Source organism: Siniperca chuatsi, linkage group LG9 (genome assembly GCF_020085105.1).
Source record: "Siniperca chuatsi isolate FFG_IHB_CAS linkage group LG9, ASM2008510v1, whole genome shotgun sequence".
In the NCBI taxonomy this organism is placed as follows: domain Eukaryota; kingdom Metazoa; phylum Chordata; class Actinopteri; order Centrarchiformes; family Sinipercidae; genus Siniperca; species Siniperca chuatsi.
This window is the reverse complement of record NC_058050.1, coordinates 11,535,731-11,550,277: the sequence shown is the minus strand read 5'-3', so window position 1 is coordinate 11,550,277 and position 14,547 is coordinate 11,535,731. Positions and strand designations below refer to the sequence as shown.

General features: G+C 39.9%; 1 protein-coding gene and 1 pseudogene across 1 annotated transcript; both read left to right on the top strand.

The window, feature by feature from the left end:
- Window positions 1-1,150: 1,150 nt before the first annotated feature.
- mlf2 (myeloid leukemia factor 2) lies at window positions 1,151-7,256 on the top strand. Its single transcript, XM_044209126.1, has 8 exons — window positions 1,151-1,466; window positions 3,086-3,197; window positions 3,323-3,358; window positions 3,989-4,042; window positions 4,161-4,289; window positions 4,608-4,767; window positions 5,019-5,239; window positions 6,777-7,256. The coding sequence occupies exons 1-7, from the start codon at window positions 1,423-1,425 to the stop codon at window positions 5,234-5,236; spliced, it is 753 nt and encodes a 250-aa protein (XP_044065061.1). The 5' UTR covers window positions 1,151-1,422; the 3' UTR covers window positions 5,237-5,239; window positions 6,777-7,256.
- A 1,118-nt stretch (window positions 7,257-8,374) lies between these two features.
- On the top strand, window positions 8,375-13,720 carry LOC122882070 (annotated as a pseudogene).
- The last annotated feature ends 827 nt before the right edge of the window (window positions 13,721-14,547 follow it).

Genomic DNA, 14,547 nt, shown 5'->3' with positions numbered 1-14,547 from the left:
CAATATACTGCGTCTCATTATAATCTTAATAATCTACACTTAACTTGGCAGTTCATGCACTATTACCATATACCGTATTATTATCATCAACCGGTTAACCCACTTTGTACTTCACACTTATTTTATTTTATACTTATACCCACTTGGCACTTAATTTATTTTCTGACCTGTATTATAGTGTATTATATATATATATATATATATTTTTTTTTTAGTTTTATTTTTTTTTGTTTTTTGTTTTTTGCATAGTACTTCTATTCCTGTGTGCATTGACGTGATAGTGAGATGCTGTAGCAAAAGAGTTTCCCCACGGGGATCAATCAAGTAATTCAGATTCTGATTCTGATTCTGATATATGCACTCAAAACCACTTCTGTGTATAGAGTTAATTTTTATTCACACAATATTTATTCTATCATTCTTTGCATCTTTGAGAACCAGAGTAAAATGCATTGTATGTGTCAACATACTTGACCGTTGAAGTTGATTCTGATTCTAATTATGTTGTGCTTTAATGGCATAGTATTGCCAAACACATTTGAAATCAAACTAATTGTCACACAGCGAGCCTGGAGCCTTGGACCCCCTTAGGATCTGGGGCTCCGGGCCAGTTGCCTGTTTTCCTAGTAGGTAATCCAGCCTTTTTCAATAAGAAGAAGTTTTGTAGGAAAAGCACAGGTGCAAATAATAAAATGAATGATGGCGGAATAATTGCATTTAATTGCTTCAGTTTCAGGGTCCTGGTATCGTGCACACCTGCTCACTGTCACACTGTCATGACTTACTGGTACACTTGAATGGAACGGAGCCATTGTTAATGTTATTAGTAACACCCGTGCTTTTCCTAGTATGACAAGTCAAAATGTATTCAATGAACAAAGGCTTATTGTAGCATACTGCTATATTGGCATCTGTTGTATTAAACTCAACTTCTATAGAGAAAAAAAACTCAATTTCAAAATGTAAGTTTATTATTGTGTGCTTTATTAATTAAATGTAATCCTTTTTTATATTTTGGTTCACAATATTTCACATTCTAAATCATGACATTATGTAAAAAAGATTGCTATGAAGGCCTCTAGGGAAATACTTTATTTTGAAAAATAAAAAAGCCGGAAGTAGCGGTTATTAGCTGTGATGCTAACTTGACAGTAGTGTTGCTTCTCTTTGTCAGAGGACCGACTTCCGTTTTCATGTTTGGTCCAGGTTTCTGGAATTTACTATCTAGTGAGACTGAGCTATCTGTCTCTTTGATAAACAGTAGCAGTGATTTGGTATTTTCGTGACGGAGCTAGTAAAAGGTCCTCCATTTCAGCCTGATTAGAGTTTGAGTCCGTCATTCTATTTCATCCTTGAAAAACACGACTGTTTACCTAGCTAGCTGGCTAGCATCAGCCAGCTGAGTTAAATCACCTAGCTAGCATGTTTCGGTTCTTGAATGACGTTGATGACGACCCCTACATGATGTAAGTATTGACATTAATTAGATTTTGTTCAGAAAGTGTTAGCTTTCTGTGTTTTGCAAGAGGTGAAAAATGCACATATTGGCACGCTAAGTCATATTTTTTCACTGTGCCTTAAGCAGATACCTAACGTTACTCCAGCCAGCTGTGGGGGCCTACTGTGGTCCACCATATTGGATAGACAATAACAAAAAAAGCTGTCAGAGCTCAGCAGGACTTGGTTAACCAACCAGTAGCTCAACTGGCCAAATATCACTACTGGTATAACTTGTTGTTTGTTTCCCAAATAACTTTGCGATTGAGATTTAGCTAATTGATGGCAGGTGGTAATTGATTTTCTAGTCTAGGCACCGGAACATCTTTACATAACATTACCTGAATAGTATTCCCTACATACGACAAATGCATGAAACTGAAAATTGCTGACCACCCTACCCTTTACTAAATAAATACACATTAATTGGCATTCACAAGAAACTGATTTGAAGGGGCTTAGTAAATCTGGAAGTCTGGACCCCTTTTATAGACTTGCTGCACCAACACACACAAGCTTTATTATTGGTTTTAAATAATGCAACACTATTGAAACTTTGGTGGCTCTCGTTTGGGGTCCTGTGGACCCCTAGCATATACACCACCTGTCACCCCATTAGCACTGTTTATGATGTCAAAAGAAGATAATAAGCCAGTTAAGGTCAGAAACACATTGCCATTATTATAAAGTCTAGGGCTGCAACTAACGATTATTTTCATTATCGATGAATCTACCTATTAATTTCCTCAACTAACCAATTTGTCTGTAAAATGTCAGAAAATAGTGAAAAATGCCAAGGTGTCTTTTTTCCTGTCCTATCAACAGTATAAAACCCAAAGATATTCAGGTTACTATCATATGACTATTATCTATCATATTTGACAAAGAAAAGCATAAATTCCTCACTTTTGAGAAGGTGGAAACATTTTTGATTATGTTCTGACAATTTATAGACTACTATGATTTAATTTAAAAGACAGTATATAGATTAATCAGAATTGAAGTGCTGGGCTCATTAGATCTTTGGGAACTCAAACTGGGTTCTCAGCAAGAAGAGGTTCAGAAAAACTGTTCAAAAAAAGTGATATGTAGAGTGTATCGTTTAAAATGTTTGATACTGGTGTTGATACAAATTTGGCACAGATTCCAAAGTGATACTTGATTCGATACCTTACTTTGAGGAAGATAAACATGTTTGTTTCACAAAACCCATTTTTCCTTTAACAAAAAAATCTAAAAAAAAAAAAAATCAACCATACAAGATCTTTAGAAAATAAAATGCAATCTATAAATGGTAAAATTATGATTGAAATCTATAAATATTTGATAAAAGAATAAATAAACAACATTACAATTCTGAATAGGCATTCTTCCAAATGTAGTACTATGGACACTATTGAGTATTGAGTTTTGATAACCACTCCTTAGTAATCTGTCACATCCTGTTCTGAAATTTGACAAGCTTCCCTGCCAATATTATTTTCAGCTTACTGTACTGTATGAGTCTAGTCACCCAGTTACACCCAGTTAATTCACAAAAACTCATGAGAAGTCAAAAAGTTTCAGTGTAATCTGTAATTTCTTCTAGGGATCCATTTGCAGCTCACAGGCAGCAGATGAGGGTTCTGTTTGGACCATTTGGCATGGACCCCTTTGCTCTTGCCCCCCAGATGCAGCCTCACCGTGCACCACGCAGACAGGTAACGGTCTGCTATGTTGATGGACTCTATTCATGTGTTTTGTGTGTTTCATATGCTATCTATATTAGTTTATCTATTGTTTTTTGTTTTTGGTTTTTGAGTTTAAGGTGTACATTTTCTTCTAGGCTGGTCAGCTGACCCCCTTTGGCATGATGGGAATGGTGAGTAGCTGCTTCTACGACCTCCTTCAATACCTGCTAAAAATAGAACTTATATGTCTAAAAGTGTCTTTTAATATTACAGATTACACATGTACTATCAAGTGACTTGACAGTGTCATCAAAAAGAGCTTCAGGTGGAAAGCACAGTATTGTGTGAAAAGCGGTCTACAGGTATTCTGGTTTGTGATTAAGTGAACCAGGGTTAGGATTTAAAAAAGGTTCCAGTATGGCCTAGATTAGGTTTCAAATTAGGTTGGGTTTACCAGAGTTTACATAAATACCAATGTGGCCAAAAAGTATATGGGCAGTGAGGTGAGAAAAGACAAGTACACAATATGTACTTGAATCTGGGCTTGTCTTTTTTCACCTTATTCAACAGAATTACCAGTGATCACTGGACAAGAGACCAACCATTTTTGCTTTGTCATTTAAGAATATGACTACATGAATTGTTTCTTTGCCACAAAAAAAGTGTGTTTTTATGCATCTTTTTGCTCTGAAATTAAGGATGACCCTAGTGGCACTAAACTGACAATGAACAGTAGACACGTTAGAGGTGTATCACTCTGTTTATACTTGATGTTTCATCAAATGAGAATTTAAAATATGTCCTTTAATTTATTTCTGCAGGGTGGAGGGTTCATGGATATGTTTGGCATGATGGGAGAAATGATGGGAAACGTGGTAAGTGGTTCTGTCAACTAATTTCAAATATACAGAAAGTAATAATCCTCATGAATGAAACCTGTGTCTGCGCAGTACTCCATCTCAACTTCTATTTACTTTTTATTATTTTTTATAGGAAAGAATGTCTGGTTCACCAAACTGTCAGACGTTTTCCTCTTCAACAGTGATCTCCTACTCCTCTTCAGATTTAGGGGCTCCTGAAGTTTATCAGCAGACCAGTGCAACGAGAACAGGCCCTGGAGGGGTGAGAGTAACTTACAGTTGTTGAAATGATTACAGCACATGTAGGGAGTGCCGGTTGGTGCCAAATAAGTAGACCTGATTATTTTCCTCCACCTCCAAAAGCCTGAGTGGACATGTGGCCTTCATGCTTTGTTAGTCCAAGCATGACTGTGGCCTTCTGGCCTCATTAACACATGAAATCACCAGTAATTGTAGTGACAATAAATAGGTCAGGTACAGTATAAATATCACAGTTGTCATACAAACATTTCAGTCTGAGTTCATTCAGAGTGCAGAGCATCCTGCTTGTTTTAGTAAACTGAGTCACTTTTCGCCTCAGATCCGTGAGACACGGCAGTCAATGAGAGACAGTGAGAGCGGCCTCGAGCGTCTTGCCATCGGCCATCACATTGGGGATCGTGCACACATAATGGAGCGTTCACGAAATCGCCGCACTGGAGACCGCGAGGAACGACAAGACTTCATTAACCTTGATGAGAGTGAGTCATTGGGCCAGAAAGAAAATGATTGTTTATGATGGGGGGTGACCAGTATTCTCTGCTAAACTTTGAATATCAAAGAGAATTAAATTTTATATATTTGGAGGCTAACTCAAAGGAAGTACAACAATTTGTCTGGCTTAACAAGAAACAGAAGTAATGTTATTTAATTACCTAGAAGTTGACAATGCTACATTGACATTAGATATGTTATTTGTGTCACTGAACAAACTGCCCTCCATTACCGCTAGCTGACGCTGCAGCGTTTGATGAGGAGTGGAGGAGGGAGGCAGGAAGATACGTTCCCCCGACTGCCCGGGCACTGGACTACAGCGCCCGGGCAGATCGACGGGCAGGAGGCCAGCAGCTGGCCCTTACTGCCCCTCCCAGCTCAACGACCCCACCAGGCCATCGGCACGAGTCTCCCAGACACCGCCAGCCCCACACCCGTCCACGTTACGACTGGTGAGAGGTAAGAGAGAACAAGAGCATTGAGTATTTACAGAAGTCCAGCCCGACCTGATGGGTGTAGTGGGGGATTCATTTTAAATATACCGATACATTGGCATGGCTACTATCTGCCAATTTTGACTAATAATCAGAATCAGCTTTATTGTATATATGTGTACACAAACAAGGAATTTGACTCAGTTTTTTTGTTGCTTTCAATGTTAAACACAGATCATTTTACAGGAAGATAGAAATAGACTGTATATACATGTATATTTGTTTTGGTGTATATGACGGCCAATAAATAACAAAAAATTGTAGTACAGAAAGACCAAAAATATTTTTGTGGTATTTTTGCAGCTTCATCAGCATTACATATTGAGCACTGACAGCTTTTTTTAATGTAAAATCTTCTGCTCAGTACTTATCTTGGTCACAACTTTTTTTTAAGGGATTCTAAGCAAAAATGTTTATTTATGATAATATATACTGTAGTTTGGCCAATATATTATCACATTTTTAAAACTCTTAAATATCAATATAGGCTTTAAAGATCTAGCAATGGTCGGGCTGTAGTTCTGAACGGGTCGGCCTTAATTTTAAATTTCCGCTTTTTTTCCTGAATGTACATGAAACAATGTCAGGGTCTTCTCTGCACATCTGAAACATAAAGTTGTGTTTTTTTCGCCTTCCTAAAACAAGAAAAAAAAAACCCTGAACACAGTTCATCATGAGGACAAAATGCTGCGGAGGGACGATAGAAGCAGACAACGCTTTGTCCAGATACTATGCAATAAAAACCTTCCAGAGAAGAGATGGTTTTTACTTTGAAGCAGGTGCAGTAAGTGCTGAGTTGAGTGTCACTTAGCTTATGTTCGATTTTTAGGTTTTAATTGAAGCAAAAGGTGTTAGGTGGGTGTTATTTTACATTTGGTCATTTTTTGCTTTTTATTGGTGGATTGGTTTTACATAATTGAACTACTTAAATATAGCTCCAGGTATTTATTCTGGTTGAGTGATCCTCAAACCTCCAAGACAGGGTAGCCAACACTTTTAAAATGATACAATACTGGTACACTATGGTAAAGATTTGCACTTGGGTGAGTCTCCTATATACTGTACAGTAACAGTGATCTTGCAGGTTCACTGCATGTTAGACTGTATGAGATGGGTCTAATTTTGAGGCATGTCAGATTTTGTGATGAATGTCTGTTGAATAGTAGTGCTACGATGTAAATGCAAGAGGAGAAAATATGCACGTCATCAACTTGTCACCTATCTGTACCAATGTTTTTGAAAATTTGTTGCTATGGGTCGTAACAGCAGTCCCATTGCGGGAATTGGTTTCTAAATTTTTCATACATGTCACTTTCAAGCTGTCGTTGATCACCAAACCGCTAAATTGACTGTTGTTGGGCGTGTCTCATAGTGTGATCTAGGACCACCATTTTAGATTGACATCCATGGTTCATGTTGTGTTAAGCTCTGTTGATTGATCTGCCTTTCTGTCTGTAATTGGCCGTAATAAACACTGTGGCCTTGTTTGACTGTCCCTGCAGATGTCACACTTGGGCGAACAGATGGAAGGAGTTGAGGGAAGACTTCCCCGATGCTGTGAACCACGCTGAAGACGGAAGTTGTTGAACGTCACAACTGTCCGTTGTAAATGTTTGATATGACTGGACTGTCTTTACATGAACAACATACACACATACACACACACAACAAAAACCCCACACACTTGATAGTTACATTTACAGTTATACTTCTCCACTGTTACACTCAACACACACACACACACAATAGCACCCCTGCGCAAACATGGGTATAACTACACTCACTTTATATATACTCATTCTCAAAACTTGACATGTGTTTTTGCCCACTGCACTTAAGTGCTACATTATACAGTACATCTGCTGTACAGTCCATTTTATGTTTGTGAAGACACTAGTGTGTCAGTGAATTGAATTGTATACTGTTAACTAATGAATCTAACTAAATAAAAGTTCATTAAACATTGTTAGATAATTACAAAATATGTCTCTGTTGTGGTTGTGTTTGAGATTGCATGTCTACAGCTTCAAAGCAACTAAATCTGTCAATCTAGGGTTATTTTTTGCTCCTCCTAAATTATATTTAGTTATTGGTTCTCTGCAGCTGTAGAGTGTGCAAATCTGTAATTCTGCTGCTGTAGTTCACTTTTAAATGGACAAATCAGCTATACATTTTTTTTCCCAATTGCATGTGCATGTATTTGTAGGCTCCCTCTTCCCTGTGCCAAGATGTCTGCAGGTCATGTGACATCCAGGTGGAGCGCACAAGTGGAGCAGCCAATGAAAACCATCCTCTTGACAAATCTCTCCCTACCTGCCTCTGTCTGTGCTTGCTGTATCTTTTAATTACATCCATGACTATTTTTAAATGCACATCCTCCCTCCAGCATGCACTGCTCTTGTCACCTGTCTACCTGTCGTCATGTCTTTTTAAATCCCCGTCATTAGATCTCTAAAGTTCTCTGCCAAGGCAGCTCGTTTTGTGCATCTTTCTTTGCTTAGATGTGTCCTTCTCATCGTTTCTTTGTTTTGATATTTTCTGCCTGTTATCTACATCTAAAGTATACAGATGATTGTTTCCATTTTTCCAACCCTGACATTCTGTTCAGGATAACAGCACTGCCGGGATTTGGCAGCAACCATGACAACAATTATCATGTTAGCAGTTTGCTGGGACAATATTTGCACACGTCACGAGTGCTGCTGTAGTTAGTTAGCAGATGAGCAGATGTACGCTCAGCAAGCAGTGCCAAACAAATGACAGGACTTGTAGGAAGTCAGGAAGACAATGTTAAATGCAAAGGTTGAAAATAGAGTCCACTGAGAAAGGTTACAGTGCAAATCGCAACACATCATGCTCAGTTTTTCCTCACGTTATTTTCCTGCATCATCACTAAAACAAAAGAAATGCATGCAACCTCTGCTGTTCAACTCTGTGCCTCTTTCCACCCTCTTTTTTTTTTCTCCTCTCCCAGTTTCGTTTCCTCCCCCTCCTCTCTGCGTCTTCCAATGACTCACACACTTCCCCTCCCCCCTGTGTGTCATATGTTTTCACCCCTTCGACTCCCACCTCCCCCTCCCCGTCCCTTCTATCTCTCCCTCTCATTCGCCCACATATGCTCACTTTCTCATCAGGCTTCAAACACGCTGCAGGTAATGTTTAAAAAGATTGATCTATTTCTTCATTCACTTCATCCTTCTAAGCCACCACCTCCTCCACCTTCTCTTCATCTCCTCTCCTCCTGTCTTTTCTCACCATCTCATCTCTCCATTGGTCCGTATTCTCAATCACTGACTGAAACAGGATAGAAAATTTAACTGGCTTGTGGTCAGGAACAGGTTGACAGTAGATTCATAAATAGGTATGCATTATTAGCTTTTGATTTATGTCTCCTCTGTATATATGTGATTGTGTGTGTGCCAGCAATGTTCCTAGGGAGCATCTTTTCCGCAGCTTTCCATCCCTCAGACTGCGTCACTATCAATAGGAAGAGAGTGTGAAGTCCTTGTGACTAATCTAAAATTGAGGCACCTCAACACCGCAATGAAATGTGTTTTTGATGTTTGATATTTTCATACGCATCTATCTGTCTGTACACAGATTCCCTTGTTCATGCTCATCCTTTGTTGTAATGTGCAGTACAAATGGTTTAATAAAGGTAATGTTTTCATGTTTTTTACAGAATGTCCATAGTAAATATTGTTGCCAGGGAGATCCTGGACTCCAGGGGAAACCCCACTGTGGAAGTAGATCTGAATACTGGCAAAGGTAAAAAAGAATCCATTAAAAAGCATCACTCACATACTCTATTTGTGTTTTTGTCTGATAATGGACTTGACAGTGTACCTTTTCTAATCCAAACCTCTAAATCATAAGGTTGTATTCACACAAGCTTACCTTCACTTTGACCACCCCTCTCGCTGCCTCCTCAACCTTTCACCCCTATGCATGTACCTCTCTCTCCACCCGCCAATCCCCTTTTCTCCATTCCAGGTCTGTTCAGGGCTGCTGTGCCCAGCGGCGCATCCACCGGCATCTACGAGGCTCTGGAGCTCCGAGATGGAGACAAGACTCGCTACAAGGGCAAAGGTGAACACTTAACAAGATGTATCGTCTGTGCTTCTGTCTCTTTCATGTCCTCTTTCTTGCCTGTTTCTGCTTTTGCTCTGAGCTTTTTCATATGTGGTTCTGTGACATACCTGTGGACTGACAGTATTAGTTTTCCATGGATCCAAATATCTTCCTCTGTCATCCTATCTAAGGTGTAACCAAAGCTGTTGGTCACATTAATGACACCCTTGGACCTGCCCTCATCGAATCTGTGAGTAGCAGTGCGGAATTTGATAATTTTTAAGCAGAAATGGCAATATAGTGAAGAATGTGAGTGACATTTTGTTCTTCTTTCAGGGAATCAGTGTGTTGGAGCAGGAGAAACTGGACAACATGATGATTGAAATGGACGGCACTGACAACAAATGTAAGCCTCATTCACATCTCATGTACGGTGATGACATATATGTGTAATGACATGTTTCCGCATCAGTGCTCACTGACTGCATCCATGTCTTGTGTGACTGCCTCTATGTTTCTCCCAGCTAAGTTTGGGGCCAATTCTATTCTTGGAGTATCACTGGCCATATGCAAAGCTGGCGCAGCAGAGAAAGGTGTCCCCCTGTATCGTCACATTGCTGATCTGGCAGGAAACGGAGAGTTGGTCCTCCCAGTTCCTGTGAGTCCTGTATATTTTTATTGTGCAAAACTGTAATTCTTACAAACACAAAAGCCCAAATACAATCTCATCTCCCATATCTGTCCCTCACTCAGGCTTTTAATGTGATCAACGGGGGCTCCCATGCTGGTAACAGGCTGGCTATGCAGGAGTTCATGGTACTTCCTGTAGGGGCGGAGTCTTTCCGTGACGCTCTGCGTGTGGGGGCAGAGCTCTACCAGACGCTGAGAGGTGTCATCAAGGAGAAATATGGTCAGGATGCTACAAATGTGGGAGATGAGGGAGGGTTTGCCCCTAATATACAAGAGAACAGTGAAGGTAAGAACAACCACTTGTAAAATATTCCCTTCTCCTTCCCTTGAATTCCTGTGATGTTACTTTACATCTTTCTGTTTCTCTCTGTCAGCCCTGGAACTGATAAAGACAGCCATAGAGAAGGCGGGATTCACAGACAAAGTGGTGATCGGGATGGATGTTGCTGCTTCAGAGTTTTTCATCGAGGGCAAGTACGACTTGGACTTTAAGTCTCCGCCCAACGCTGCCCGCAACATCAGTGCCGAGGAGCTGGCCAGCATCTACCAGGGTTTCATTAACAACTACCCAGGTGTGTATTCTGATGTCTGAGTATGTATTTGTGTGTCAGATTTCATCCCTGAAATGGGTCAAACATGTTAGAAATACTTTATATATAAATAGTTTTTCTCTTACAGGTGTTATAGTTACTGAGAGAACATAATGTGGACAACTCCTATTCGTCATGGACCTTTAAATTAAGGGAAATGTATTGATTTCCACAGTTCAGTGAGCCTCCAGGCAGAGGCTCATTGAGAGACAGCGTCAGTGTTAATAGCTGATTTAACTTCTCTCCGTAAATGGACACACCAGCCTGTTTTTCATATATCTACAATTGCCATATTTCTTTCACCACCTCTTAGACAGAGAAACTAAGAGAACAGGAGAGCTTTAGGTCTCCACAGCCCGGTCTCTTCTCCTGACACTCGGGCCTGTTAAAGAGGTTTTAATTATGCGCTACAGCGCACATTTGGCAAGCAGGGACCTACTCTGATGTGGCTCTTTACCCTGTCAATGGTGGGTCCTGCTTGTGTGGGCAACGTGTGTGTGTGTGTGCATCTGTGTGTAATGTGAGTGAGTTTTAAGACATTACTCTCATTAGAACCTTTATTGGCAATTTCACTGGTGCTCTTGTAGGTGAGTAATGGAAAAAAAGAACCAGGTCGTAATATTAGACTTATGCAGAAAAAGGATCTTACCAAGCTCTCTTTCCTTCAGTGGTGTCTATTGAAGATCCTTTTGACCAGGACGACTGGCCTGCTTGGTCACAGTTCACAGCCTCAGTGGGCATCCAGGTAAGTTATCACACTTTGTCCTTGTTATCCGGAAGTGAATTAGTCCAGTTGGTCCTTAAAGGGGTACTTCAGCAACTGAGTATTATACTTCCATCCATGAAAAAGGTCAAAATTGATGCTGCAGAGGTTGAGATATTCTTATATTATTAGTTGCTATTATGGCTGCAAAATGCTGGATTCTGCAATGTCCATAATGAAACTTCATTTCATTGACTCTCCTCGCCTGGTAAACGTCCCCGTCACCAAACTCCATGCCCTCAGTTTATATTGCAGGCTGATCTTCATGTGTAAAATCAGTCGAGTTTCCCTTTAATATTATTGGTTTATGGATTTACGTACGTAGGGCGGCAACACACGTTAATACTTCCTGGGCTGAGTAGACCTGCTACTATTACTGTGAGTAAGAAAACGCACTTCAATCTGTCTGTAACTTTGTTGTATAAATTGTGCAGGTGGTTGGAGACGATCTGACAGTCACTAACCCACGCAGGATACAACGAGCCGTGGAGGAAAAGGCCTGCAACTGCCTGCTGCTTAAAGTCAACCAGATTGGTTCTGTCACAGAGGCCATCAAGGCGTGAGTTGATTTCGAGTGTATCTGATGCATAGACATAGGCACACATGTCCATGTACATGCCTGTCATATGAGAGCATGCATCATATTCATACTTTGCCTCTCAGGTGTAAGCTGGCCCAGGAGAACGGCTGGGGTGTGATGGTGAGCCACCGCTCAGGAGAAACAGAGGACACTTTTATAGCTGATCTGGTGGTTGGTCTCTGCACTGGACAGGTAACACACGCTCCCACAAACACACACACACACACGCGCGCACTTGTGTCATTGCAACTTACGTAAGTTGTCCCTTTGTCACAGTACATTAATAAGACAATACAAAACACTGCCGCAACAGTACAGTTTGGAAATAAGACAAGAATACTTGTGTGCAATTGTATCTCAAGTATAAGGTAATGTAATAAACAGAAGTGCAAGCTAAGCGTTGCAATTTTAGCAATATAAGCTTTATTACTAAATAACTATGTACTGTATTTCTGAAACGATTGAAGTTCTGAAACAATAAGTCAATTAAACACCAACAATCACTTATAATTTAGTAAATCAGATATCCAGAAAAACAAACCAAATATTTGCTGATTACACCTTCAAAATACTAATATTACAGAAGCACTCTTCTCTATGAAATATGAATACTTTTGGTTTGGTGAGTATCGATCAGTCTAAGAAATCTTAACATACAACTTTAGAAGTAGTTGCCATTATTTCTGACATTTTACAGACTGTAAAATGTGATTTTACAGCCTTTTTTGAAAGTGATTTATCAAAAAAGCAATCGAAAGATCACTTGATAGTGAAAATAACTGTTAGTTGCTGTCCAAATACCAAGTGTTAGTAACATTGCAGCAGTACCTGTAACTCTGTGATCCTTGGTATTTTTGTCCCCCTTCAGATCAAGACTGGAGCTCCTTGTCGATCAGAACGTCTGGCCAAATACAATCAGCTCATGAGGTGGGTGATCATAGGTTGATTTGTATATGCGTATGTATGTATGTATAGATATACATATAGAAATGTTTTAACATCACTTATAGCACTTACGCCACTTTTATATTTCTCTTTCTTTTTCCTTCTTTGTTTCATCTGCTGTTGTCCTCGCTTGCATTCATCTGCCCGCTCTACATTTCTCTCTATTTTCTTCCTCACCTCCTCTTCCTCTCAGGATTGAGGAAGAGTTGGGTGACCAGGCCCGCTTTGCTGGGCACAACTTTCGCAACCCAAGTGCCCTTTGAGTGCCAGTGTCATTAGCAGTGGCACACAAGAAAGCACGCATACATTCAAATCATGTTATATTTCCCTGACAGATACATAGTAATGACATAATGACACCTGTTTCAGCAAAGCTCTATACACACTAAGACACACTTAAAAACATTAAGACTAATTCGTTTTCAAACAATTAAAATGCACAGATAATGCACTGTAGTTACAGTATATTGACCTGACACTTCAACAAGTGACTTAATTGACTGCAGCTAGTTGCAGCAAATTCTGAACAAAGCCTGGGGGGGGGAAATCTGTGTTTCACCTCTCAGCAAGACGAGCACTTCCCCTGATGCACTTGTTAGTTTCTTGCTCTTTCCCGATCCCTCTGACTGTCTCCTTTTGACTCACTGCAGAAGTGTTTTGATCTTTTGTGCCCTGTTGTTTCCTCTTCCTCCTGTTCCTCATGTCGTTTTTGATGTGAACGCTCAGCAGCTTGCCACACAATTGTATCTGTTACTTTGTCTGTCTGGGGTTAAGCTTAATAAAGAAATGGATACATGTTAACTCGTACCAAAGCGCTCTGTGTATTTGTTTATAGGGGTGGCTCTGCTGTGTCATTTATCTCTTCTCTTGTTTAAAAGGTAAATAATCACTGAATCAAATATGAAAACCACATCTGCAGTGCTCCTTAGAAAGTAGAAACATTCAAGCATGTTGCACTTCTGAACACATTAAATATTGATGTCACAGCAGGTGTTTGACATAGCTAAAGAAAAGTTGTACAGGAATCCTGCAGAAAAAAGTAAAGGTCATTCCTGCTGGTAAAATTCTGCAAGAATACTATCCCAGGTATACAGGGTTTTGGTGATGATTTGTCAGCAGGATCTTTTAAGGATCATGAAGGAATCCTTTAGGAATTTAGAAGGAATCCAACAGGAATTCAGCACAAATCCTGCAGGAACTCAAGAGGAATCCTCTGAATCTTCTGCAGGAATTTGCTTTCATAGTTCGCATGATGCCCCCTAAAGGAACTAAAGCAATAATTCATTGCCACCTCTTCTGCACATGTAGGATAACAAGAGTAATAATATGTACCAGGAGCAATCTGTTGTACATGCAGCATTTGTCCATTAAAGCCACAACATAAAATACAGGATATTATCTCCTGTCAAAGGAAAAAACACCTGCTGTGAAATCAATTATAGACCTTTTTCACAGCAGACATTTTGACCTGTCATAGCAGGAAAAGCACATTAACAATGGCTGCATTCCATTTAGGTGGTCCAAGTCCAGGGCCCTTTTATTGTGCTTCACTTGCATGGTTACTAACAAACTAAAACCGAGCCTTCAGTAATGCTAAGTCAAACCCCAGCAGAAAATAACGTTAAATAATGTAA

Bases quoted from the DNA above. Each gene is read 5' to 3' on its own strand.
- mlf2 (XM_044209126.1), top strand. From the start codon at position 1,423: ATGTTTCGGTTCTTGAATGACGTTGATGACGACCCCTACATGAT. The intron at 4,043-4,160 runs GTAAGTGGTTCT...TATTTTTTATAG, and splicing joins GAGAAATGATGGGAAACGTG to GAAAGAATGTCTGGTTCACC. The intron at 4,290-4,607 runs GTGAGAGTAACT...TTTTCGCCTCAG, and splicing joins CGAGAACAGGCCCTGGAGGG to ATCCGTGAGACACGGCAGTC.